This window comes from Protopterus annectens, chromosome 12.part0 (genome assembly GCF_019279795.1).
Source record: "Protopterus annectens isolate FY-2018-M chromosome 12.part0, PAN1.0, whole genome shotgun sequence".
NCBI classification, from domain to species: domain Eukaryota; kingdom Metazoa; phylum Chordata; order Ceratodontiformes; family Protopteridae; genus Protopterus; species Protopterus annectens.
In genome coordinates this window covers 505,870,737-505,898,339 of record NC_056746.1, presented here as the reverse complement: position 1 = coordinate 505,898,339, position 27,603 = coordinate 505,870,737, and the positions used below count along the sequence as shown (strand labels likewise).

The 27,603-nt window shown below is 45.1% G+C and overlaps 1 protein-coding gene across 3 annotated transcripts in view; it reads left to right on the top strand.

Moving 5' to 3' along the window:
* VWA3A (von Willebrand factor A domain containing 3A) overlaps window positions 1-27,603 on the top strand; it is a 2,208,650-nt gene that overhangs the window by 798,820 nt on the left and 1,382,227 nt on the right. For all 3 annotated transcript variants that reach the window (XM_044089639.1, XM_044089638.1, XM_044089640.1), the window contains one exon: window positions 13,374-13,505. In XM_044089639.1, the coding sequence (XP_043945574.1) occupies window positions 13,374-13,505 (132 nt within the window). The remainder of the gene's footprint in view (window positions 1-13,373; window positions 13,506-27,603) is intronic.

Here is a 27,603-nt window from a genome sequence, read left to right as displayed (position 1 = left end):
CTTTAATTTTTTCCCCAATTTAAAAAAGGAAAGAACCCTTTCCCCAAAGGGGAAAAAAGTTTTTTTTTTTTTCGGCTTTTTTTTGTTTTTTTGGCCCCCCAAAGGGGCCCCAAACAGTGTTTCTGTCTTTTTTAAACTGGACAAGGACAATTATCACAAGCTCCTTCACAGAATTTATTTGCTTACAGAGGACAGGGGGCTGTACCTTCAAGTACCTGGCTGGATGTTAGAATTGTAATTCCTTTTAGGTGCCTTTTTTTCTGAGGACATGTAGCAAGTATAAAAGAATGCAAAGAAACCTGCTACTAGAAAACCATACATGGGTAAGTGGAAAGGATTTTCTCATTGGTACCAAACCAAAAAAAAAGTCCTCTTCAAGGCTTAGTTACCTCAGTTCTGTAATGTTGGTGTGAATTATTATCCTCTGGCCTCTTTTACTCCTTTTTCAAGATTTATGTCAAGATCATCTCTGCTTGTCTTCCTTAGAAAGAAGTAGACACAATAAATTTACTTGCGGTAGCAACTTGGTCATACATGCACATCTTTGTCAAGCCTTACAAACTAGATTTTTTCCCTAGGTCTAGAGCAGGCCTTCCAAGCACTAGTGTACAGGAGAGCCTGGATTTTGACCTATCTGCTTCCTCCTCCTCCTCTTGCTTTCTAAGCTCTGGTACTCATGCCATATAGCTGAGGCTACTATAGCAGTGATCTAATGATGAACATAGTAAAGTTGTGTAAGTAAACTTACAGAAACCGTAGCTGTTCAATCAGATCACTGCAGCTATTTCTGCTAATATATCTGGTCGCTTCCTCCACCCTATTTTTTTTTTTTGCTATTTTTTTGCAAGTGTGTAGGATTTTTATTTCTACAATACTGTTTGCAAAGGTTGCAGCCTCTCTCTCTCTTGAAGGAAGAAAGCTCTGAAACTTTGGTGCCCTAACCACTGAATTTATCCTGCTTCCCCTCATGCAAGGCAGTGGCTAGGGTACATGGAAGGTGCCCTAAAGCTTTGGAAGTTGGCTGGCTTGTTCAGTCCTTGGCCTTATGTCCCATATAGCTTAGGCTACTACAACAGTGATCTATTCAAACATCTGCTGTTATGATAAGTTTACTTACACAACTGTACTTCCCTTCACAGGGTTCTCAACCTCATTCTCCATGACAGAGTAAGGAGCTTTGCAGGCCTGGAGGACCTCACAGGCACTGCTCCTGTGGGTTGAGAGAAGTCACTTAAACTGGACTATGAATTTAATGAGGATGCCCTTCTGTCTCCTCCTGTGTGTGATGCAACAGGCACAGGCCACTGAGATGAGGCCCCAGCGCAAACCTGGGGCATTCTGGAGAGATATTATCTCTCTGCTTGCCTAGGAATGTGTGAGGTCCTGCATGCTAAGCATGGACTATTATGTGGAATGAGGGAGGTTGCCCTGTTTATCTTGTTACCACTACAACTCTACCCTACACAAGTGATTTAGAAAACTGGAGTCATGTGTACAAAATACCATACAGCAGAAAATCTCTTACATTTACAACATTATAACATTTAGCTAATGCAGTCTTCTGGACCAGACAAATGTTTTACTATTCACAAGGGTTGCTGCTTTATGGAGGATATACTGAAGAGCTAGAATGCTACCTTTTTTTCTGAGGTAAACTGTATTCCATAAATTAGACATCCTAAAAGTGACAACCCATTAAATCCCCAAGGCTTTGATAAGTTTGTTCTTCCCATTTCAGACATGACAATTGTTTGTTGTAAGAATATTTGCATGATCATTTGCATTCCATCTGTCTTTGTGTTCAAAATATTCAATATGATATTGTCCTATCTCGCCTTCATTCTTCAGTGGTTGGGTTCGGAACCGATCCTCGGTTCCGACTCGGCTGTATAAAAAGGGTCTATATCATATGAGCGAATCGCACAAATTGCGAACGCTTATAATATTGAACTTACTGGACCTCGAACTTTCTATTGTGGGGGGGCTGTGCCCCTCCCCCCACTAAATATATATTGCAACTCCGAGATCGCACTACAGTGAGGAAAGGGCAAATATCCCATTCTTCACTGTACCGCGATCTCAGAAAAAGCACTTCGAGGTCCGGTACGTTTGATATTATGAGTGTTTGCAATTTGTGCGATTCACTTATATGATATAGACCCGTATAAAAAAAAGCTCGAGGTCTTCCACTAGCTTGTGGCAGAAACCTCTATCCCATCATGCTGTAGTAAGTCTCCCCAGATCTCATTTGCCACTAAACAGATCGGGTGCTTCCATATTGGCTCTGGCTAAGTGGGAAAACTTTTTTCATTATTAGAATTTTGTGCTCTTGCTTGTTGTAAACTTAGTGATTAGTGTTTTATTACCTTTTTAGTTAGGTTAAAGAGTTATCAGTCATGATTTTTGCTTCTGGCCATCGTTTTTACCGCTTTGCCTTTATTCCCTGCCATATCCTGGCTTAGATTCTCTCATTTCAAGCCCGTTTTTAGTTCAAGGGCTTCCTGTTGCTATATTTGGTTAATATACAAGTTTGTTAGTTAATTATTGCCTCATATTTTCTTTCTGCTCCTCCTAAAGCATCAGCCCATTTATGTTAGAGGGCTGCCATTACCCATTTGAATTAGAAGGCTACCGTTGTTTCTTCCCTTACCCTTATCACTAGGCAGCTTCATTTAAGTTAGAGAACTGCCATCCCTTCCTTCCTTTTTCTCTGCTTTAATTATTAAGGTTGTTCTTCCTGTTAAAAAAATAATAATAATGCATTGTAGTGATATTTGTAGCTTTGACTAGCTATACTCTTAAGTTTGTTGTTATTCTGGTCATTGAGGTTGACTGTTGTATTTTGAATATGTCTAAACATCACAAGGAAACCAAGCCTTTTGGCTTCAAGAAATTTGGAAAGGGTACCCAAAAGATGTCTTTAACTAATGGTCACACTGTTTGTGTATACTGCCAGGGAGCAGTGCATCTACAGGAATCCTGTTCCATTTTCTACACTTTCAGATTAAGAGTATTGCTTGAGAGAAAAAATAAACTTATAGTGAGAGGTTTACTTTGCTGAAGCACTGGAAGAAGGTCATGGCACTTCAAAATCAGCCAAATCTCCATCCTCAAAGTCAGACAAATCTGGCAAAAGGTCATCTTCTTCTTCTGGGGAATTGGTCCTAGCTAAAACATCGAGTAAAGTGGTATCCCCAGATCCGAACAATGCTGGGCCTGGGAAATCTCCTTCATAGTCTCTTTCTGTCTCTGTGCTGATGGAGTTTGAATTACGGAGCTGGTCCCCAAATTTGGAGCCAGTTTCTCCGGTCTTAAGGTCTCCTATACTGCAAACAGTCATATCTTCTGCCCCCTCCTCTCTGTTCTCCAGGAGTCTTTCAGAAGATGACACGGATTGGGGATCGGGTGGTGTGCAGACTTTTAAGGACACCGGCACTGGCCAAACTGTTTTCAGCTCCAACCCAGAGGGATTTGGAGCTGACCAAGACTTCATCTTCATCATTGAGTCCTCCTCCGAGCCAACCTGGGACCTCGTAGCCAGAATGCCTGGAACCGATTGTAGTGGAAACTTCAGTGCCAAGACCTATCCTGGGATCTTTGGGCCCAACATCTGCTCCCACATCCTTGGTTCCATCTGAACCCGAGGAGTGTAGAAGCCGACATTCTCTGGTCAGGTCAGGGGATGAGAGTCAGATCAGATGGCTGTCGGATCCGAACTTGCCTCTCTGGGCTTTGGCATGGGTGAGCTTGGCTCCTACGTTAGTCTCAAAGCCAACCCTCTTGGCCATGGGGATGCCTTCTGGTTTTTCGGAGCTGGGGGTTTCCTCAGATCAGAGGCAGGGGGCTTTTGAGGTGATGAGAGTTCTGTCTCCACAGACATTTCCACTCTCGGGTCCTGACATTCTTCCCCCTAAAGCACTGGCGTCTGTCTCAGCACGACACCATCCACAGACACATGGAGAACCTAGGCCTCAAGATGCCCCATTGGGTGAACCCCTGTTTTCTGAAACCTTCCCAGAATACTCTTCTGAGGAGGTCCCTCATAAGAGACTTTGCAAGAGGAAGCATTTAAGACTCCCCAGAGGAGTCAGTCACTTCTGATATAGACCTTGATGAGTAAGAATGTTCCCCATGGTCGCATTCTGAGGATATCTCCTTTGCAGACATCCTGGAAATTCTTAAGCAGAGAGGTGGCTGGAAGCCCATCAACCCTTCTGAGGAGGAGTCTGTATACCTGAAAGCCTTTGGAGTCTCACCCTTCTGCCACTTGGGTGTCTCCACCTTTCGACAAACTCACGGAATTAGTTAGTCGAAAGGCACAGTGGAACCTGTCCTTCCGAGGCCAAACAAGTTTATTACTGCACCGCCAGACAAAGATTTCCTTACCATGGATGTTCCAGTAGATGCTATGGTGGTGGCGGCAGCCACCAAAAAGGAACTTTCGGAGACATCCTCATCTGTCCATCCACCGAACAGAGTCTCATATGATGGATAGACATAGAAAGCACATGTTCTTTTCAGCAACTTGCACTCAGATCGCTGAATTATCTGATGCACTTCACTAGGCTACAAAGAGATCTCCTGAAGGAGCTAGGAGATACTCTCCATGATTCAGTAGCTGCAGAGGTATTAGACAAGGTGTCCTCCCAGCTTTCCACCTTAAACTTTGTAGTTAACTCCTCCATGAGGCTCATTTCATATGCAGCAGATGGAGTGAGTAGAGCAGCGGGTTCAGGAATTTCCTTAAGGAGACATTCCTGGATGCGTCTGTGTGACCTTGTGGAACCTTTTAAATCTTCTTTTGTTAATTCCCCCTTTGATGGCTCATCCTTGTTTGGGCTGAAAGTCAAGGATACACTAACCAGGTTAGCAAGAAGGAAAAACTGTCTCTGCCATAGGAGTCCATTTTTCTCTACCTTCTAGACCTTACCCAAATGTCAAAATGGAGGAAAAATGTGGTTCCAAAAATTCCGGAAAACTTTTCAAGACACATGTGGTGATTTTTCCTCCAGGAGCAGAGGGGGAAGCAGTAAGATTGCTGTCCATGCAGCGGAGTGGATCCACAAAATCAGTGTGACAGGGAGTCATTCTGTGGTAAGCCGTTTCAGCGCTCCTGAAAGGAGGCCCGTCTGTCCATCTCTGGAGGCAGTCGGGGCTCACTTGTCTTTGTACCCAGATGCCTGGCTAAAGAAAACAAAAGACAAATGGGTACAAAGTATCACATCCAGAGGCTACTCTATTCCCTTTTCCTTCCCCATCCCAAACATAAAAAACATCCTGGACATTCCACCCAGTCAAAGGGAACAGGCAATTCTAGAGATTCAAAAGTTGCTGGATAAGAGTCATCCAAACAGTTCCCACAGACCAAATAGGATCTGGAACTTACTCAAGGTTCTTTTTAGTGCCAAAGAGAACAGGGGACTGGAGACCTATACTGGACATCAGCAGATTAAACAAATCAGTAAGAAAAACAAAGTTCCAGATGGTAACACTGCAGGCAATATTCCTTTTTCTGGGAAAAGATGATTGGATGTGCTGTGTAGACCTCCAGGATGCATACTAATACACAAAAATGGACAGGCCATCTAGGAGTCATCTGTACTTTTGGCTGGGAGCCAGTCACCACCAATTTTGGGCTCTGCCGTTTGGTCTCACTACAGCCTCCAGAGTGTTCACCAAGTGTATGGTAGTGGTCATGGCTCACTTGAGACGTCTAGGATTCCGAGTGTTTCCGTATCTAGATGATTGGCTCCTAACTGCCACCACCAAGCATCTACTACTAAAAGCAAGAGACACCACATTACTTCTCTGCTCTCATCTAGGAATCATGATAAATCTGCCTTGTTGCCACCTCAGCATATTGTTTTTATAGGGGCACATCTGGACACAATAAAAATGATGGCAAGACTTCCTCCAGAAAGAGTTCAAGCACTGAGATATCGGGTCTTAAACCTTCTTTCCAAGAAAAGAGTACAGGCAAGAGCAGTTCTGAAAGTGTTGGGAACCATGGCAACAGCAATAAACTTAGTTCCATTAGCACACCTGCACATGAGAATTCTGAAGTGGCTACTGTTCACTCAGTGGTTGTTGCAGGAACTACCCATGACCCACCAAATTCTGATAATGGAGTCCTACAAGAAAGACCTTTGCTGGTAGCTTCACTTTACTCCTCTCATGTGACATTAGGTCGACCCTTTGTCTTTCCACAGCCTTTAGCCACAGTAACCACGAACACTTCCCAGATAGGATGGGGGGGCATTATCTGGGAAGAACAGTCCAATGCACTTGGCAGAATCATGAGGACCATTGGCATATCAGTGTCCTAGAGATGAGAGCGGTGCTTTTAGCATTGCAAGCATTTCAGGACTCTCTTCCGCTGGGAACTGTTGCAATACAGAGAGACAACATGTAAGTTGTGTGGTACATAAACAAACAAGGAGGAACCAGGTCCTACCCCCTATGTCGAGAGGCCCTGAGAGTATGACAGTGGGTGACTTCCTCCCAATGCTTTTTGATAGCAGTGCACTTCCCAGGGAAATCTAGCGTAATAGCAGACAAACTCAGCAGAGCGATTCTGATGCCTCACGAGTGGTCCCTAAAACAGGAAGTACTGGAGATGATTTTCCACAAATGGGGCCAGCCTTGCTGCAATCTTTTTGTCTCATCCATAAATGCCAAATGCAGCAGCTTTTTTGCCCTGATTCCCCTTTTGGGGGAGTCACCAAGGGATGCACTTGTACACGATTGGCCTTGGGTCTCCTATATGCCTTCCCTCCCTTCCTGTTGATACCCAAGTTTCTTCAGAAAGCAAGCTCATTGGGAAGGAAGTTAATACTCTTCGCTCCATACCAGCCTCGTTAAATCTGGTTCCCCTTCCTTTGGCTTCATTTCCAGGAGGAGCCATGGGTTCTGGACCCACTTCCAGACCTTCTGACTCATGTGTCAGGGATGCTCTGTTCAAACCCTCAAATTGACAGCTTGGCTGCTCCTTTTCCAAACATAGCCAGGCTCCCTAATCTATCTTCCTCTGTGAAACATATCTTAATCTCATGTCATAAGGCTTCAATGAAGAAATTATTTATCAGCAAATGGAAAAGATTTTCTTCCTGGCCATTAAATAACCACATTGATCCATTTTCTGGGCCTATAACATCCATTCTTGAATTTTTGACAAAGCTATTCAATGAAGGTGCAGCTGCAGCCAATATTCGAATTCAGTTAGCAGCGATATCTAATTTTCATATAAGTGAATCAGGCCCAAATCTGATGTCCCACAGACTATGCAAAGCTTTTCTGAAGGGCAGTATTTTATTAAGACCTCCCATAAAGACTCCTTCAGCACCATGGGACCTAAACTATGATCTGAAGTAGTTAACTTCATTTGTGCAGCAACCTATGGGAATCGGATCCGACCTCGGATCCGAGCCGGCAGTTTTCAACAGCTTTAGATCCGAGCTCCAAGCTCCTCCTCGTACCCATAATCCCCTGCCAACCTTGACTGACCTCAGATCTAGTTTACCGCGGTTTACTTCAGCAGCTTGATCCAGAGTTTCGTTCTCTTGTGAGAAAAATGTAACTTTTCTATCACTTTTCTTTAACCTTTGGTGTGTGTGTGTGTGTGTGTGTGTGTGTGTGTGTGTGTGTGTGTGTGTGTGTGTGCGTGCGTGCGTGTGTGTGTGTGTGTGTGTGTGTGTGTGTGTGTTTAGGTCCCTATTTTCTAACTAAAAACTCTCTTAGTTTAAATTATTTTGTTTCTATTTAACCTCCCCCTTCCTTCATGGTTCCATCAGGGATGTGTGTGTGGCTTACCTTCTATAGTATGTCTGAGGCCCCAAAGGTGATGTTTTCTAAGTGCACCGAGTGTGGCCATAAGCTGTCCCCAGCGGATGGCCACACTCGGTGTGTTTTGTGCCTTGGGGTTGAGCACCTGTCCTCTGGCTGTACCATTTGTGCAGCGTTCAACCCCAGGGCACTCAAGGACCGGAGGTCTGAGCTGATTCTGGTGGGTCTTCTGCCCCCGGACACGGCTTCTAACTCCGGTCCTACCGTGGCTCCCGCTGCGGCTGCGGCAGCTGCCACTCCTGCTTCCCTCCCCCCGGTCGGGACTCAACCTTCTGCCTTAGGCCCGGAGGAGAGGGAGGCCAGGAAAGAAAGGAGGAGGGAGAAGCACCACAAGCGGCGGGCCGAGGCCTCCACTTCGGCCCCCCCCAGCTAAGCGGTCTTCTCCCTCCAGGTCTTCTGGGTCTCCTCCTTCTCGGATCCGGTCCTTTAAAGTCATCGAGGCGACACTCCTGCCCCGCCTCGGTGGCCTCGTCGAGATCTACCAGAAGTCTCACGGATGCAGATTTGGGCTGGATGATGAGAAGATCCCTCCAGGCCCAACTGCAGATTGGAGTGCTCCTGCCTCCCCCCCCCCCCCTCCGGGGGGGAGCTCAACCCCCTTCTTTGCCCCGATAGCTCCTTCTCCGTCCTGCTTCCCGGGTTCGGAGTCTTCGGAGCTGGGCAGCCTTGGAGCCGGGGGTGTATCGGCGCCGATAGTCTCGGGTACTTTGGCGCCGACACTTCCCTCGAGTCTGTCGGGTCCATTTTCTTCTTCGGATCCGAGCTCTCTGAGCCGAGGGCTGAGCTTCAGATCCAGCGGTATCGGTATGCCTTCGGCTTCATCCAGGTTGGAGCATGCTGGTCCGTCTGATCCGATCGCTTCGGCGCCGGCCCCGATCTGTCCGTCGGATCCAAGGGAGAGTCTGCTTTTGGATCCCAGAGAGAGCAGCTCTCCCTCGGCATTCGACGTGGTGGAGAGGGTCCTGTCGAGAGATTCCAGTCCCCGGCCCTTGCCATGGCTCCACCTTGCACTCCTTCTCAGTTGGGCCAGACTTCCATCACCTGGCCCCAGGGACAGCCTGCTTTGACATCCCAGGTAGTTCCATTGGAACAAGACGTTGCTGGTGAGACCTCCTCGGACAGCCAACCCGAGGAGGTTCCTCACGAGCGAAGATGCAAGAGGAGGCACCTGGACTCCCTCGAGTCCTCGACTGAGGACACGGATTTGGAGGAAGGGGAAGGCTCCCCAAGATCACCCCCCGAAGATGTCTCATTTGGTGACATCATGGAGATGCTCAGAATAAAGGGGGGGTGGTCTGCCCCAAAGCCTACCTCGGACGAATCCATGTTCCTGGAGGCATTTGAAGCAGGTCCGTCTACCTCTTGGGTGTCCCCTCCGGCCGGCCCCCTGGTAGACTTGATTACTACCAGGGTGTGGAAGGAGCCGGACACTGTGGAGCCAGTCCCCAAGCACCCGGACAAGATTTTTAGCCCACCCTCTGACAAGTCCCACTGGAGTAAGGGTCCCCTTGTAGATGCCATGTTGGTGGCGGCGGCCACCAAGAGGGAACTTGCTCAGGAGAGTCCTTCGGTTCATCCCCCGAGAAAGGAGTCTCTGTCAATGGACCGCCTAGGGAAGCGGGTGTTTAGTTCGGCTACCTTCTCTGTGAGGTCGCTGAACTACATGGCACATGTGCTCCAACTGCAGCGGGACCTTATCAAAGAGTACGCTGCGTCGGCCCCCGAGTCCATGTCGGCGGAGGACAAACAATTGCACTCCACCCGGATGGCCACTCTATGATCCATATCTAACACCTCTATACGGCTTCTGTCTCATGCCACGGAAGGAGCCGCTAGAGCCGGCGGAGCGAGCCTCGTTATGAGACGTCAGGCCTGGCTCTGGCACTGTGATATTGCAGAACCCTTTAAGGTGTCTTTCGCTAATGCCCCTTTTGATGGTTCTGCCCTCTTTGGCAAAACCATACGAGATACCTTGGTCCAGAGTGAAAAGGACGGGAAGACATTGTCTGCCGTCTGAGTCCGCTTCTCTGCTCCCCAGAGGTCCTCCTCTAAGAACCAAAAGGGACAGAAGAAGATGTGGTTCTGGAAGTCGCAACAGTCCCGTCCCGCTCCGGACTCCCAGCCCTTCCGTGGCAGATGAGGGCAGGGTGGACACCGCCCTAGAGGCAGAGGGGGCCCGCGGAACTTTGGATCCAGAGAACTCTTCTCGGACCAACCCACGCAACACCCCTGAGGGGTTGCCCGACTGCTCCACTCTGGATGCAGTCAGGGGGCGTTTCTCGAAGCACCCAGAAGCTTGGGAGTCCATCACGACAGACCGCTGGGTACTTCACATCATATCCATGCAGCCCCAGATACCTCCCCAATGTCCCACCCAATCAGAGGGAGGCCGGAGCAATGGAAATCCAACATTTGCTGGAAAAAAGAGCCATCCAACACGTCCCCTCAGACCAGTGTGGGTCCGGGTTTTACTCCAGGTTCTTCTTGGTGCCAAAAAAGACGGGGGACTTAAGACCAATCCTCGACCTCTCTTCCCTGAACCTGTCAGTAAACAAAGAGAAGTTCCACATGGTCACTCTTCAATCCATTCTCCCCCTTTTATGGGAGAACAATTGGATGTGCTCTATAGACCTCAAGGATGTGTACTACCACATTCTGATGGACAGGCGATCCAGGAGGTTCTTCCGCCTCCGGCTGGGAGTCAGTCATTTCCAATTCAGGGTCCTCCCCTTTGGTCTCACCACAGCCCCCAGGGTGTACACCAAAGTGTTAGCAGTGATAGTGGCCCACCTGAGGCTCCAGGGAATTCAGGTCTTCCCATACCTAGATGACACAAGCCTTCTACTAGAAAGATCTATAGCAGCAAATGGAAACGTTTCTCCATTTGGGCGGAACGCAAAAATTTGGATCCTTTTACAGCTCCTTTGCCCACTGTATTAGACTTTCTGTCAGGACTGTTTCATCAGGGGGCTAGCTCCTCCACAGTCAAGGTTCAACTAGCAGCTATCTCTCATTATCACGTGGGAAATGAATTGGGCCCTTTGATCACCACGAAATTGTGTAAGACCTTTTTGAAGGGCACCTTTCTGCTCAGACCTCCAGTGAAGGATGTAGTCCCTCCTTGGGATTTAACGCTGGTGCTTCAGGCCTTGACAGCTCCCCCATTTGAGCCTGCAGCTTCAGTAGATCTTAAATTCTTGTCATGGAAAATGGCTTTTCTTGTCACTATCACCTCGGCTCGAAGGGTCTCTGAACTACAGGCCCTCTGTGTGTAACCCCCATACTTGACCTTTCACAAGGATAGAGTTTACCTCAGGACCAATCCCTCCTTTCTTCCCAAGGTTGCCTCTGAGTCAAATATTAACCAGTCCATCAACCTGCCGGTCTTTTTTCCTAATTACCATAACAAAGGAGAATACAAACTACACTCATTGGATGTGCATGGACAACTTCGCTTCTACATCCACAGGACATCTGGTCATAGGAAATCCGACCAGCTGTTCATCTCCTTTGCCAAATTTAACTTGGGTAAATCTGTGTCTGAAGTCACACTGTCTAGATGGATTTCACAGTGTATCCTTTTAGCATATGAAAGTTCGGGCAGGCCCGCACCTCAGGGAGTCCATGCCCACTCTACTCAATCTATGTCTACCTCTGCGGCTTTTAGAGCTAGAGTCTCTTTGGATGATATTTGCTCGGCAGCCACTTGGGCTTCATCTCATACTTTTATCAATCACTATAAATTGGACATTATCTCCAGAGGGAGAGCATCCTTTGGCTCTGCAGTGCTCCGGACCATCCTTCCATGAAGGCCGCCCAAGATTCAGGTAGCTGGGGACTCTGTCCCATAGGTTGCTGCACAAATGAAGTTATCTACTTCAGATTAAGAAGTTATGTACTCACCATAACGTTCCATCTGAGTAGGTAAACTTCATTTGTCAGCAACCATCCCTCCCTCCTGCCCCCTCACTTGCGAATGTCTTCATACTCAGGTCCATGGGTTTTACCCACTTTATCTTGAGATTAATAATTTTATAGCAGTTTCTGCTGTTGGGCAAACTTGATCTGAGGTCAGTCGGGGTTGGCAGGGGATTATGGGTAGGGGGAGGAGCTTGGAGCTCGGATCTAAAGCTGTTGAAAACTGCTGGCTCGGATCCGAGGTCCGATCCGATTCCCATAGGTTGCTGACAAATTAAGTTTACCTACTCAGATGGAACGTTATGGTGAGTACATAACTTCTTATTTTATCACGTTTGATCCTCCCCCCCTTTGAACCTGCATCATCCTGTGATCTAAAGCTTTTGACATGGAAAACAATTTTCTTGATTGCCATCACTTCTGCTAGAAGAGTTTCCGAACTGCAAGCTTCATCGATAAACCTCCCCCTACAGGATTTTCCACAAAGGTAGAGTATCCCTTCGAACAAACCCATCTTTCCTACCAAAAGTATGCTCAGAGTCTAATTTGAATCAATCCATAGAACTACAAGTCTTTTTTCCCACCTATGGCAACAAGGCAGAATATATGCTAGACCAGTTGAATGTGCATAGGCAATTATGTTTATACTTGCATAAGACAGAGGACTTTAGAAAATCTGACCAATTATTTGTTTCATTCTCTGAGCTCCTGTATCTAAAGTCACACTTTCAAAATGGCTATCGGACTGTATTACTTTTGTATACAAATCTCACAATAAAGATCTGGGGTTTAAAGTCAAAGGTTATTCTACAAGAGCCATAGCAACCTCACTGGCTTTCCGAGCAAGAATACCTATTGACACTATTTGTGCTGCAGCTACATGGGCAACGCTGCATACCTTTATCACTCATTACATAGTGGATTTGGCCTTCAGGAACAGGGCCTCCTTTGGGTACACTGTTATGAAAAATATTCACCCGTGAGCCACCCATGAAACATGGTGCTAGGGACGCTGTCCCAACCAGTGAAGAATGAAGGCAAGATAGGACAACCTCACATAAAGAAGTTATGTAATCACCATAATGTTCCTTGTGTGTTGTCTATCTCACCTTCATTCTTACATCCCACCCTCCTGCCCTCAGCCTTGGGCTCCTAGAGGATCCAGAGGTTACAGTTGGTTACAACTGGTAATTATGTGCTCCAACCTTCTTCAGTACTCCATTAGGTATTCTTTAGGGTTATTTGGTACCTATTGTTATATCAGCAAACAAGATCTGCGGAGACTTACTAGAGCATGATGGGATAGGGGTTTCAGCCATGAGCTTGTGGAAGACCTCGATCTTTTGTACACGGCCAATTTGGAACCGAGGATCAGTTCAGAACCCAACCAGTTAAGAATGAAGGCGAGATGGACAACACACATGGAACATTATGGTGAGTACATAACTTCATAACTTTTTTTTTTGTTGTTTTTTTTTTTTTTTTTATTGCAACTCATTATAGTCACAGAAGTCATGGTTATGTAAAGGATTCTTGTAATGCTTGCAAACAGCTGAATCATTCTGTAGAAATAGATGTTGTTCTTATTTTATTCTTATCTTATTTTGCTGTAGGATCAGTCTTATGCTAATAGTGATCTATGGCTTCTGCTGGCTGAATCTCAGAAAGCTGTAGATGTTTTGAATAAGATCAAAGAACTGCGAGAGGGAATGATAAGTGAAATTCTTGCCAACCGAATGCAAGAGGTAATGTACTGTTAATGCACTTTAACACCAATGTGTTTCCAGCTATGCATTTTGCTCACTTTATTATAACTTTACAACTAACACTAATCTTCAAGCTTGTCTTGTTCTACAATTTAATTAAATGGTTTAAAGTAGCTTGACTTAAAAGTGTCCGAAATGTTCATTTAAGAATGAATGGTCTAGTTTTCTTCAAATTTCACTTTGTATTAATACATTTTAATCCCCTCTATGTCTGAGTTTTCTATAAGTATCTTTATTTTTAAGAGGGAGCAACTCTGTTTCAGTTAGACAATTCACTTGGTAAAGATTCTAGCTAACTTTCTTAATTCCAAATCATGTAACTCAAGTAAAAACTATGAAGCTATATTATATATTTTTCTGCTATCCTCCCTTTATACTTGACAAGTTTATTGGTTTTTCCTTGCAATAAATCTCCTTTCTGACTATCTTTTCCACCCATTTGGTAGTCTCATAGTGTACCACTGTTGGTACCAGTCTGTACCTTTTTTCCTCTTACTTTCCTACACTCTTTTAGAGTAGTCTTACTACCATTGCTGGTAGTTTCTCTGTTAAAAACATCTGCAATTATCTTTCTTTGTTAAATGATGGCCAAGAAACCAACAGACTTTAAGATATGCTCTTCCTGTGGGCACAAAATTCCAAACTCTGATACCCACAGGGAGTGCGTTTATTGTTTATGAGTGGTACATCTATCTATTGATTGCTCTATTTTTTAACTCTAGAACTATTTCTGATAGAAGAAGCGAACTGGTACTTAAAAGATTGCTGCTTCAGTCTTTCTCTTCTTCGCCAGGTGCTCAAACCCCCCAGTAAACATTCTAAGACTTCTTTGGAGTCTAGAAACAGGTCCCCTAACTGGCCTCTGAAAGATATCTGCTTCAACCGTGGCTTCATTGGAACCTCTTCAGAAGAGCTGAACAATTTCAGATCCAGCTTCTTTAGATCCTAAAAGGAAACCATCAGATCCTAAATCCTCAGATCTGATTGTCGTACTGGAAAAGTCTCCCAAGCAGCACTGGGATCCAAAAACCTCAAATTTGACCACTACTTTAGCAAAATGTCTTTGAACTCACTCACTCAAGTTCACATTTGATCCAATATCTCCTTGGCTCCATTCTCATTTTCTTCAAATGACACTGGAGAAACAATCTAAGCCACAGTCCACTACCTCATCCATTAGCTCCACCAGAAATCTTTCTGAGGTTGAAGTGGATAGGATGATGAGGAAATTTCTCAGAGCTCAGATTCAGATGGGGGTTATTCCGTCTCTGTCTCCATCTCCCATCAGATCTACTAGCCTTCCCTCCACTTCCCATGTAGTGATATCTCCTCCTTTGATCCATCCCATTGCTTCAGAGCCCTCAGATCTGAGATCCCTGAGAAAGTCAGTGTCGGATCTGAAGATGGCTAGGTCTTCGACTATGACAGTTTCCCTGAAGGGTTCTGCTCCTCTACCTTCAGATTGGGATGAGTCCTGGAGCCAAAGCATCAGCATAGGATCCAAGGGACCCAGGGTCTACTTGAATGTTGTCAGAGCCATCCTTGCTCCTTGGAGCTTTGGCAATAGATAACTCAGGGTTGTTTCTCTCCTTGATGTACAGATCTGGAAAGGGTCGAGGCTTGGCTGCTTCTGAGTTTTTTTTCCCTGGTGTGGCCTGACACGGCTTCACCAGGTCCTTCTACATATGAGGTAGTGGAGAGGGTTTTCTGTCAACCAGGAAGTCCGACCTCTCTCTCTCTCTCTCTTCCTTGGATAAACACAACTATTCCTCCAGCAAGTCCGAGCTCTAATCCCATTGAACCTACTCCACAGGGACAGCTGGTACCAACTAGCATCCAGAGAGTTTCCTTGAGAAAAACTTCCATGCTCTTCGGATACCTCCCCAGAGCATCCCACTGAGGACTGAAAACATGCAAAAGGAGGCATATAGATTTCCCCATGGAATATCTCACAGAGAATACTGACTTTTAAGAAGGGGAAGGGTCCCCAGATCTCTACTGGATGGTGTCTCATTTGAAGACATTTTAGAGTTTCTTAAGTAGAAGAGTGGATGGTCTTCAGATTCCTCCTCCCCAGAGGAGTCAGTATTTCTGAAAGATTTTAGCTCCAGCCCATCTACGTCTTGGGTGACTCTACCAGCTGATGAGATTATTGACCTATTCTGTCATTGGGCATGGAAGGAACTAGAGACTGTCGAACCAATTCCTCACCATCCAGACAAAGCTGTGGCTCCACTGAAGGACAGATCCCAGTGAAGCAAAATAGTCCATGTTGATGATATGATTGTGGTGGCACCCACAAAAAAGGAGCTAGCTGAACAGAGCTCATCTGTCCATCCCCCTAATAGTTTCATAGTTAGGTACTAGGCTATTGGCCCTAGGGCCTATATAAGCCTAGCCAAAAAGGTACCCTGGCTTTCGCCACCCAAGAAAATTATTTTCCTGTGCCCCTGTCAAGCAGAGCCACAAAGGTGATCCTTGGGGTGAATTTCCTATTTCCCATCCAATTATCAAGAGTTTTCTTGAAGAGTGCTAATGAGAACCTTTGTTTGATATAGATAGGTAGTTTGTTCCAGAGTATGGGAAGCAGAGCCACAGAGGTGATCCTTGGGGTGAATTATTTCCCATCCAATTATCAAGAGTTTTCTTGAAGAGTGCTAATGAGGACCTTTGTTTGATATAGATAGGTAGTGTGTTCCAGAGTATGGGAAGTCTCTGGGACAGTAATCTATCCCTCCAGCATGTTCTGTTTATTGCAGTGACAAGGTTTAGGTCCCTAGAACGTGTAGCTTGGAGGGATTGGAATTTCTTTAAGTGGAGCATGTCCAACAGCTCTGGGTTTGACCTAGCTTTGTATGTTAGGCAGAGATCCCCTCTGAGTAGGCGATATGCGATGGAGTAAAGCTGGAGTTTTTTTAGATGGTGTGCGGCCTTTCATGTTGTTGTAGATGTCTTGTGAGGTACATACCAAAAGGGGAGTTGTACACTATAATGGGTCTAATGAGTGCTGGGTAGAGGGGAACAATGACCTCTTTTTTTTCCTGGATGAGAAACCTTTTGTGATGAGGTGTACCACGTAAAAGGATTTCCTGCCTACTGTGGTGATGTGATTATCAAAGGAGAGACTACTGTCCACCTGTGTCCCAAGATCTCTTATCACACTTTCGATGTTAAGTAGACTACCACCTATGTGGTAGCTCATGGGTACAGAGTTTTTACCAAAGGGATGACAATGCACTTTTTGGCATTGAGCTTGAGGCCATGGCTTTGACACCAGGCATCTGTCTCAGTGAGGCCCTTTTGTAGGATGTCTACATTGTTAGGAGATGTTCTTCGTCTTCCATTGCTGCAGTCCTAACAATTGGGTATAGTCCGCATCCAGTCGGCCCGAATACCAGAGTATAAGGCTGACGTCGGTCATGGCGCATTAGACTGACGTCAGTACGTCAGGGTACTAATGCGCATGACCGGCGTCCTATCCTCAGTCTTTTTTGCCGCGTGGTCCGATGCAGAAGCAGTTTTGCAAGTGCAGGTTGGCGTTCTGAGATATTTCCGAAACCGGAGTTTCAGACCGAATCAGAGTTGGCTAAGTACCCCGTTGGGGAACATTTTGGTTTTTTCTTGCCTCAGTATTTAACCGGATGTCAGAAAAGTGAATAACTGTATTTCTTGTGGGAAACAGATACCGCATAAGGATTTCCATACTTTGTGTATACCTTGTTTAGGGCCTGAGCACGACGTTGTTGGTTGCCGCTCTTGTGCTAGGTTTAACAAACGCACTATTAAGAGGAGGTTAGACTGTGCCAGGTTAGTGTTTGGGAAACGTTGTAATTATAAAATGCCGCCGGATGCTCCGCCCGCTTCGTCCAGGAAGCGCAAGGACAAAACAGCTAAGCCTAGGGTTGAAGAACCGCAGTCCCGGACGCCGGTTCTTTAGGAGGCTCAGTGGAGCCAGAGGTTTTGCCAGGAGTTTCTATGGAGTCTCCGGCAGAAACTTTACTGTTCCAGGATGTCCCATCTCAGGAGGCAGGCCAGGCTGAAGGGGCTTCTCAAGGGCCTATTCTTCCCTCTTGTCCCACAGTAATTGGAGCCTCTCCTTCTGTTGCTAAAGCTTCTTTTAGAGGTAGGCCAATTTCAGCTTCAGTGGGGGCTTCTCCTAGCTTTTCGGGTTCTGTACCTAAGAAACATATGCTTAAAATGGCAGAAGATTTGATTACTATGATTAGAGGTTCTATGGGCCCTCCTGCTAAGAGGCCTAGGGTGGAGCCGAGTTTGCCAGTTTTGAACACGGTTCAGAGGCTTCTGAGTCCTCTGCGGATGATTTACAGGAGTATCCTCCTTATTCTGATTCTGATATGGATGATGCCACTCCTTCGGCTTCTCCTCCTGAGGATTTTTCATTTTCAGAGACTCTGCATTCCATGAGGGAGCACTTTAAATGGGAAGGCCAGGATTACTCTGATTCCAGGAAGAGGCTTAGGGAATTCTTGTTTTACCCCAGCATAGGCCCTTAGCTATACCTCCTGTGTTGACTGTGGTGGAAGATGTTTTGCAGAGGCTTCCTGAACCCTGATTCTTTGCCTCCTGCTCCTGTTAAACCTGATAGGTACTATAGGGTGCCTGAAGCTCATAAGTATTTGTTTAAGAGTCCTAGGGCGGACCCAGAAACTATTTCTCAGGGGCCTAAAGGTGTTAAAGCCTCTGTGGTTAGAAATCCTGTTCCCACTGACAAGGAGGCTAGGGCTTTGGATAGGTGGGGTAAGAAACTGTATACTTCTTCCACTCTAGCCATGTGAGCATTGAATTGTCAGTTCCACATGCTGAAATATCAAAATTATCTCCTTTCTCAATTGAAGTCTAAGGTGGATGCTTTGGCGGAAGGTATTGAGTGTAAAGAGTTGCTGGATTTGGTTTATGTGTCTGAACAAGTGGGCAAGCATTCTTTGCAATGTGGCTTTGATGCTGTGCAGGCCTCCTCGAGGGTGGCTGCCACTAGTTCTGTTCTTCGCAGGCATGCCTGGTTAAGAGATCAGAATTTGGCTGAGCATGTTAAGACAAGGATTTTGGATGCACCTTTACAGTCTGATGTTTTGTTTGGTTCGCCTGTGGAAGCAGTTTTAAAGAAAATGGAGGACAAAGCTAGATCTATGCAAACTGTTAAGAATTTTTTGCAGGTACAGCCACCAAGTTTAGTAGAAATTGGCCTGCTAAGGGGTGGACTTATCCTGCTTATGACTCCCAGTCTAGGGGTAGGTCTAGACGTGGTAGGGGCAGGGCTCAAGGTTCTTTTAGGTCTAGAACAGGAGTTCACCTGCTCAGACTTCTAGTAAGGGCAGGGGTCAGTCCTTTCGTAAGCAGACCCAATGACCTGCCTTTTCAGCTGCCAGTAGATTCTCGCCTGGCAGCTCCTTTGGGAGGACGACTGTCTCTTTTCAAAGAAAATTGGGATTTAATTACTCAAGACAGATGGGTGTTGGACATTATTCACCACGGTTACAGGTTTTATTTCCATACAATGCCCCTTTCAAAGGCATGCCAGACGTTCCTCCTCCACAAAGAAAAGAGGCTCACAAGCAAGTTTCTCAGTTACTCAAAATGGGGCCATTCAGCCAGTCCCTGTATCAGAAAGGGGCCTAGGATTTTATTCCCGCATGTTCCTAGTACCAAAGAAGGGGAACACGTGGAGACCAATTTTGGATTTATCTCTCCTCAACACTTATCTGGACATTCCCAAGTTCAAGATGTTGACGTTACAACAGCTTTTACCTCTGCTGGGCAAAGATCACTGGATGGTAACTTTAGATCTCAAGGAAGCTTACCTTCATGTGCCTATCAGGCTAAGTTGCAGGAAGTATCTGCGGTTTCGAGCTGGAGATTCTCATTATCAGTTCTCTGCATTGCCCTTTGGCTTATCTACTGCCCAGAGTATTCACCAAGGTTCTGGCTCCAGTGATAGCTTACTTCAGGCTACAAGGAATTCAAATCTATCCTTACTTAGACGACTGCCTGATTCTGGCTCAAGAAAAGGAAGACCTTCTACAGCATCTGGAATATGTTATAGCAGTGCTAAGATGCCTAGGGTATTCTGTGAACGAAATAAAGTCCAGTCTAGTACCCTCTCAAGACATGTGCTTTCTGGGTGTGAGACTGAATACAGCAGCCCAGATGGCCTTTTTAACCCCGGACAAACAAATGAGTCTATCACTTTACTTCCATCATCTATCTCATCAGTCCGTGCTGACTGCAGGGACAGTCCTTCAAGCATTAGGGTTCATGGCATCTTGTATTCTGGTGCTTCCCAATGCCAAACTGCATATGAGGAAGTTACAATGGTATCTCAAAAATGTATGGACACAGCACTGCCAGGATTTAGACACTGTCATTCCCATAATACCTTGCCTTCAAAGGGAATTTTTGTGGTGGGCTCAGGAATGTCACCTAAACAAGGGACTCTCTGTGACCCGGCCAGAGGCGAGTCAGATTTTAACGACAGATGCCTCGGACATTGCTTGGGGAGCTCATCTACTTGGAAAGTGGATACAAGACAAGTGGCCTGCCAGACTACAGCATCTACATATCAACATGAAGGAGATATTAGCAGTCCAGTTCGCTTTACTGGCTTTCAAGGAGTTACTTCTTCCAGGACAGGTGTTGATTCTAACAGACAACACAACTGTCATGTGGTACATCAACAAGCAAGGGGGAACACATTCTTATCCTCTATGCAGGCAAGCAATGATTTTATGGGAGATTGCGCTAAGCTTGCAACTAACTCTTCAGGCAAGGTTTCTGCCAGGAGCACAGAACTCCTTAGCAGATGTGTTAAGCAGACGAATCATGGATCCCCACGAGTGGAAACTGGATCTTCATGTATTTCAGACATTGACAGTGTCATGGGGAACTCCAGACATAGATCTGTTCGCTTCTCCACTAAACCACCAGCTGCCAAAGTATTGCACAAAGGGGTTTCATCACACAGCTTGGAAAGTGGATGCTCTGTCTTTCAGTTGGGAAAATCTTCATGTGTATGCCTTTCCACCTCTGCCTCTTCTTCCAAAGGTGCTATTAAAGGTCAGACAAGACAGGCCAAGGATGATTTTGATAGCTCCAGATTGGCCTCGGCAACACTGGTACCCACTACTACGGAGTCTGGTAAAGAAGCCTCCATGGCCTTTACCTCTGATTCCTCATCTGTTATCTCAAGAGGACGGTCATCTGCTCAATGTCAAGCTTCACTCTCTTCATCGAACAGCCTGGCATATTCTGTGTTGAAACACAGCAGGTCTCAACTTCCTCAACAAGTTTTAAATGTGATTATGGAAGCTAGACGACCTAGTACAAGGAGAGTGTACGCAGCAAAATGGAAGAGATTTTTATTTTGGAGTGCAGCAAGGAATTTGGAGATTTCTGAGCCTAATTTGAGTGTGGCTCTTCAATATCTTACCGAGTTATTGGACAAAGGGTTGTCCTTCTCTTCTATTAAGATTCATGCTGCAGCAATTTCAGCTCACTATGATTGTGACCCACCTTTGTTTTCACATCCTTTGTTCAAGCAGTTTCTTAGAGGGGCAAAGAATATAAGACCCCCAATGAGAGCTCCTACTCCTGCTTGGGATCTCAATTTTGTGTTGGAAAAACTTACTCTACAACCTTTTGAGCCTACGGCTACTGCTGAATTGAAATATTTGTCATGGAAGACTGTTTTTTTTGTTGGCTATTACTTCTGCAAGAAGGGTGTCTGAGTTGCAGGCCCTTATGGCAGTCGAGCCCTTTTTGATTTTCCATAAGGATAGGGTATCATTACGTACTAATCCTTCCTTTATGCCTAAGGTGGTTTCTAGTGTGGCTTTAAACCAGACTATTCATTTGCCTACTTTTTATGCAGACCCCCAGAATAAAGGGGAAAAGATTTTGCATACTTTAGATGTACACAGGCAATTGCGTTATTACTTAAGCAGGACTAAGGATTTTAGACAGTCTCAGCAGTTGTTTGTTTCTTTTTGCTTTGAGTTCGCAGGGCAAGCCTGTGTCAAAACAAACTATTTCTAGGTGGATTGGCTTTTGCATTGCATTTTGTTATTCCCATCATGGCAAGGAGGTTCCAGCTGGGATTAGGCCTCATTCCACTAGGGCTACTGCCACTTCAACAGCATTTCTACGGGGTGGCAACTAAGGATATTTTGGAAGCAGCTACTTGGAGTTCAGTGCATACTTTCTCTAAGCATTATCACCTTCCTATCTACTCTAAGTCTAGGGCTGGTTTTGCCACAGCTGTTTTGCAAGGCATGTTGTCAGCTCCTGCTTCTTTATGATTTGCCAGCCTCCCTTACCTCTGCTTTGGGATTCTACCCAATTGTTAGGACTGCAGCAATGGAAGACGAAGAACATAGTACAGTTTTGTACCTACCATAAATGTAGATGTTCGAGGATTCCATTGCTGCAGTCCACCCTCCCTCCTTCCCCTCTGTGTTTAGGGGTGGTAGTGTAGGTGAGCTTACCTGCTTATATTTTTGTATATATTGTTCATGTTTTGGTGCAGGCTTTTTGGGCCTTGTCCTTTTAGGGTCTTCTGACATCTGGGGCAAGAAAAGACTGAGGATAGGACGCCGGTCATGCGCATTAGTACCCTGACGTACTGACGTCAGTCTAATGCGCCATGACCGACGTCAGCCTTATACTCTGGTATTCGGGCCGACTGGATGCGGACTATACCCAATTGTTAGGACTGCAGCAATGGAATCCTCGAACATCTACATTTATGGTAGGTACAAAACTGTACTTTTCGATTATGGCTCTTGGTTTGCAGTCATCTGTGAACTTCATTAGCCAAAGACCTTCTGTGTTAGCCTGTACTTAAGAAAAGTAGATACCAAACTGGAGAAGACCCAGGACTGAACCCTGTGCTACTCCACTTGTCACTGGTCTGAAGTCAGATTTGGAGTCTGCTACTTTCACAGTGTGGGTTCTGTCAGTGAGCCAGTTGGCAACCCATCTTGTAACATAGGGATTTATACCTAGTTTAGTGAGTTTATCTATAATTCCAGAGTGGTGGATGGTGTAAAAGTCTTGAGATCTAGATAGGCTGTGTGAACCACCTTACCCTCGTCTACAGCTTTGGTGACTGCTTCAAAGAAGTCTATCAGGTTTAGGAGACATGATCTGCATTTTACAAACCCGAACTGGGTGAGGTCCAGAGTTTGGAGATTACCAATGTCTTTGTTTATAAGTTCCATGATGATACGTTCCATGGCCTTGCAGACCAGGCTCGTTAGGCTAATGGGGTGGTAGTTCCCAGGGTTCGTGGTGGCTCCCCCTTTGTGGAGTGGGATAACTGTCTCTGTGCGCCATTTAGTGGGCACAATACAGAGTAAAAGGGCATTAGACAGATTTGGAAAGCACATATTTGCTTCCCAACCTTTGCGTTGAGGTCCCTGAATTATTTAGCATATTTTACAAGGCTGCAGAGGGATTTCACAAAGGAGCTCTCCAAATATGTCATGGAGTGCATGTCTGTAGAGGTCTATAGGAACTCATCTTCACAACTGGCCAATCTATTATCCATTTCCAGTGTGTCCATGAGTTTCCTATCCCATGCTGCAGAGGGTACCGAACAGGCTTCCGATTCAAGGATTGCCATCTGGAGACATGCCTAGATGTGGTTATTCTTTCTTCAATGCCCCATTTTGATGGAAAGTCTTTGTTTGGCCCTTCTGTTAAAGAAATGCTTTCCCATAGTGAACAGGAAGGAAAGATCTTGTCTGCCATAAGGATTCGCTTTTCTACCCCTCAACAATCCTTTTCCTGGAATCAAAGAGGGGGCAAGAAAAATATGGTTTCATTAGTCCCAGGGTTCTTTTCAGGACCTAGGTGGAGAAAAATCCTCCAGAGCATAGGAGGAAGTTCAAATGAAAGAGACCATATTCATGGCAGAGGAGGCATGCAAAACCAGGATTTCTGAGATTCCTTTCTGGATAGACTCTTTCAGTGCTCCTGAAAAGTTGCCTGACTGCTCACCTCTGGAGGCAGTTGGGGGGAGCATGTCCTTGCACCCAGATGTCTGGGCTTCCATAACAAAAGATTCTTGAGTGCTAAAAATATTATACAGAGGTTATTTCATACCATTTTTCCAGATTCCCCCACCCAAAAGAAGAAAGCTTCCTGACATTTTATCCAGTCAGAGAGAAGCTGCAGCTCAAGAGTTTCAAAAGCTACTGGACAAAACAGTCATTTTGGAGGTCCTACCAGACAGAGTATTCTGAACTTACTCAAGGTTCTTTTTAGTGCCAAAGAAAACAGGGGACCCAAGAACAATTTTGGATCTGAGCAATTTGAACTTATTTGTGAAGAAGTCAAAGTTCCAAATGGTCACAGTTCAGGCCATCCTCTCCTTTTTGCACAGACAATTGGATGTGCTTAGTCGATCTTCAGGACATGCGCTATAACATAAAGATGAACAGTTGCTCCTGGAGATACCTGCATTTTGGCTGAGGGCCAGTCATTATTAGTTCAGAGCCCTGCACTTTGGTCTCACCACAGCCCCCAGGGTATTACCCAAGTGTATGGCAGTGGTGACAGCTCCCCTGAGACTGCTGGGATTCCAGGTGTATCCATATTTAGATGACTGGCTTCTCATCGCCCCGACCAGGCATCTCTTAGAACAGTCCAGGGACTATTTGCTCCAACTTTAACAATGACTAGGTATTTCAGTCAACATCTTCAAATCAAACCTACAGTACAGAGTTTGGAGTTCATCGGTGCTCAGTTGAGCACAATAAGTCAGATTGCCGTTCTGCCTACACATCGTGTGGATACAGCCAAGTTCCAGGTTCATCAAATTTTTGTTCACCCTGCTTCTTCAGCCAAACTTGTTCTTCAGGCTCTCTGTTCAATGGCAGTGACCATAACCTTAGTTCCCTTGGCATGTTGCTTTATGCATATTATCCAGTGGACTGTAGATGTTCAGTGGTCCATTCTACAACATCCTCTATCCTTCCCAGTCAAGCTTACCAGAGTATACAAAAATCATCTTTGTTGGTGAATTCAGCTGGACAAGATTTAATTGGGCCAGCCAGTTAATCTACCTCCACTACTGCCCATATTGACCACGGATGTCTGCCAGTTGGGGTGGGGGGCATATCTTGGGATGGATGGTCCATGGAACGTGGACCCCCCCCCCCCCAAGAGACCAATTCACACATCAGTGTTCTAGAGATGGTAGAGGTTCTATTAGCGTTGTAGGCCTTTCAAGATTTTCTCCCTCTAGAAACTATTGCAATACAAACCAACAGCATTGCTATGGTCTGGTACATCAAAAACAAGGCGGGGAACCCATTCCTACCCCCTTTGTTGAGAGGAAATGAGAGTGGCAGTGGATGATCTCCTCCAACTACTTTCTAGTGGCAATGCACATTCTAGGGAAATCCATTATTCTAGCAGACAAACTCAAGAGGTCCAGTTCGTTACTTCATGAGTGGTCTCTCAATCAATCAGTGACGGAGAAGATTTTCCATCATTAGGGCCAACCTTGCTGTAATCGCTTTGCATCCCCCACAATAACAAGTGCAGCAGGTATTTTGCTCTAATCCCCTCAGAGGGAATCACTGAGAGATGATCTAGCTCACATTTGGCACTCTGGTCTCCTTTATGCGTATTCTTACAGAAAGCATGTCAGTTGAAGAGCTCAGTTATCCTCATTGCCCCCTTCTGGCCTCACCATGTGTGGTTCCCCTTCCTTTGGTCTCATCTTTGTTATTCTCCATGGACACTGGACCCTAGTCCAGACCATCTTTCACATCCGTTGGGGATGAAACATCCCAATATCCCAGACCTAAATCTAACAGCACGGTTTCTCCCAATTCCATTAATAGCTATACAGCCCAGGCTTTCCTCCCAGATTCGACACATTCTTTTATCTTCCTAGAAAGCCTCTACCAGGAAAATCTACAAAACTAAATCAAAAAGATTTTCAATGTGGGCTCTTGAGAAGGGAATTAACCCTTTTACTGCTCATATTTTATTGGTTTTAGAATTCTTAGCCTCTGTTTTTCATGAATTTGCTAGTTTTTCCACAATCAAAGTACAATTAGCAGCCATATCAAACTTTCATTCAGAAGACAAACCTTCCTCCTTAGCTTCTTCTAAATTGTGCAAGGCTTTTCTAAAACTTGCCTTCTTGATAAGGCCCCCAGTGAAGGATCCATCTCTTCCTTGGGATTTGACAGTTGTACTTCAGGGGTTGACTCAACAACTTTTTGAACCTTCAGCCAAAACTGATTTAAATTTTTTGTCTTGGAAAACAGTATTTCTAGTAGGAATTACATCTGGGAGGAGAATTTCAGAACTCCAGGCTCTTTCTCAACAAACAGACTGGGATCACCAGTTTTTAAACTTACCCTGGCCAAATGGATTACTGATTGCATTTCTTTTGTATATACTCAGCAGGGCCTCTCCCATCAAAGCCTGCTAAGGCATATTCAATTAGATCCATGGCCACTTCTTCTGATTTCTGGTCTAGAAACTCGATCAATGACATTTGCACAGCATCTACCTGGTCTAATCATCATACCTTTATTGCTCATTACAAACTAGATTTGACCTCTAGAAGCAGAGCTGCTTTTGGTTCAGCAGTTCTCTGAAATATCCTTGCATGAGTGCCACCCATGATTCACAGAGCTGGGGACTTTGCCCCATATGGTGAGGAACAATGAAAAGGCCAATATCAGATATTAAAGTTATGTACTCACCATAATTATGCATCTGTGTTGACCATTTTCATTCTTCCTCAACCCCCCTCCTTCCCCCTGCTTTCATCTTCTGGAGTGATCTTATGGATATTTTGGAGCATTTTGTTCCAGGTATGAGCTGTAGCTTTGTTATTTCCTTCTTCCTATTCTGTCTTTTGTTTTGTAAGGCAGCAGAATCGATCTTAGGTATTGTAGGATGGCTGGGGCATTATGGGTAGAAGGAGGAGCTCAAGAGTTGGATCCACAAGTCTGTGATATGCGGCCAAGTTGGATCTGTAACTCGTATGTTAAGGAAGAATGAAAATAGGCAGCAATAGTTGTAGTGAGTACATAACTTCAATTCATTATCATAACACCTTTATAGGAATATCAAAACCACGATGTCAACCATATCATAGATGCTGTTTTGCATTGCAAACGCTCCCCTCAGTAATAGGTTCATAGGTAAGTACTAGGCTATTGGACCTAGGGCCTATATAAGCCTAGCCAAAAAGGTACCCTGGCTTTCGCCACCCAAGAAAATTATTTTCCTATGCCACTGTTGAGCAGAGCCACAGATGTGATCCCCGTGGTGAATTTCCTATTTCCCATCTAAACATCAAGATTTTTCTTGAGTGCTAATGAGAAGCTTTGTTTGATATAGATAGGTAACTAAGAAAAGAATGTTGGTAAGTCAGCTCCAAAGGCTAGGCACATGCAGGTACAAAAATTCAGGTAACTGTCGGTAATAATCCGATCCAATGTACTTAGTACCAAAAGTTGTAAAAACACTGCTTTATTCACCAAAACAAAGGTAAAAGTCAATTTTAAAAATTGGTCATTCACAAAGCTAAAATCCACTAAGTCTTTCACAATTTGGTCTATGGCCATGAACGAAAATACATGGTCTGGGTACCTGGCACAGTGTCTTGCCAGAGCATTATCATTTTTACCCTTGCTAATTGCGTATAAATGTTCATACATTCTATCACGCAAACGTCTCTCCGTCTTTCCTATATAAAATGATGGGCACTGCCCACACTGTGCCAGATATACAATAGCCTTAGAATCACATGTGTATGATCCCCTAACAGAGTAGCTCGTTGTTCTAATAGTAAATTGATCCGAGGTCATTAAATACTTACAATATTTGCAAGCACCACATTTTCTCATCCCATTTCTATTTTGTTTTTTTGGTACCTTCATTTCTAGTACTCTTTTCATGTTAATACCTCTTTTGAATATTATTATGGGGTTAAAGTTCAAAATATTGGCAACATTCCTGTCTAATGTTAAAAAACTCCAATATTTTCTGACTACTTTACCTATTTCAAGTGCCTCTGGACAATATGTAA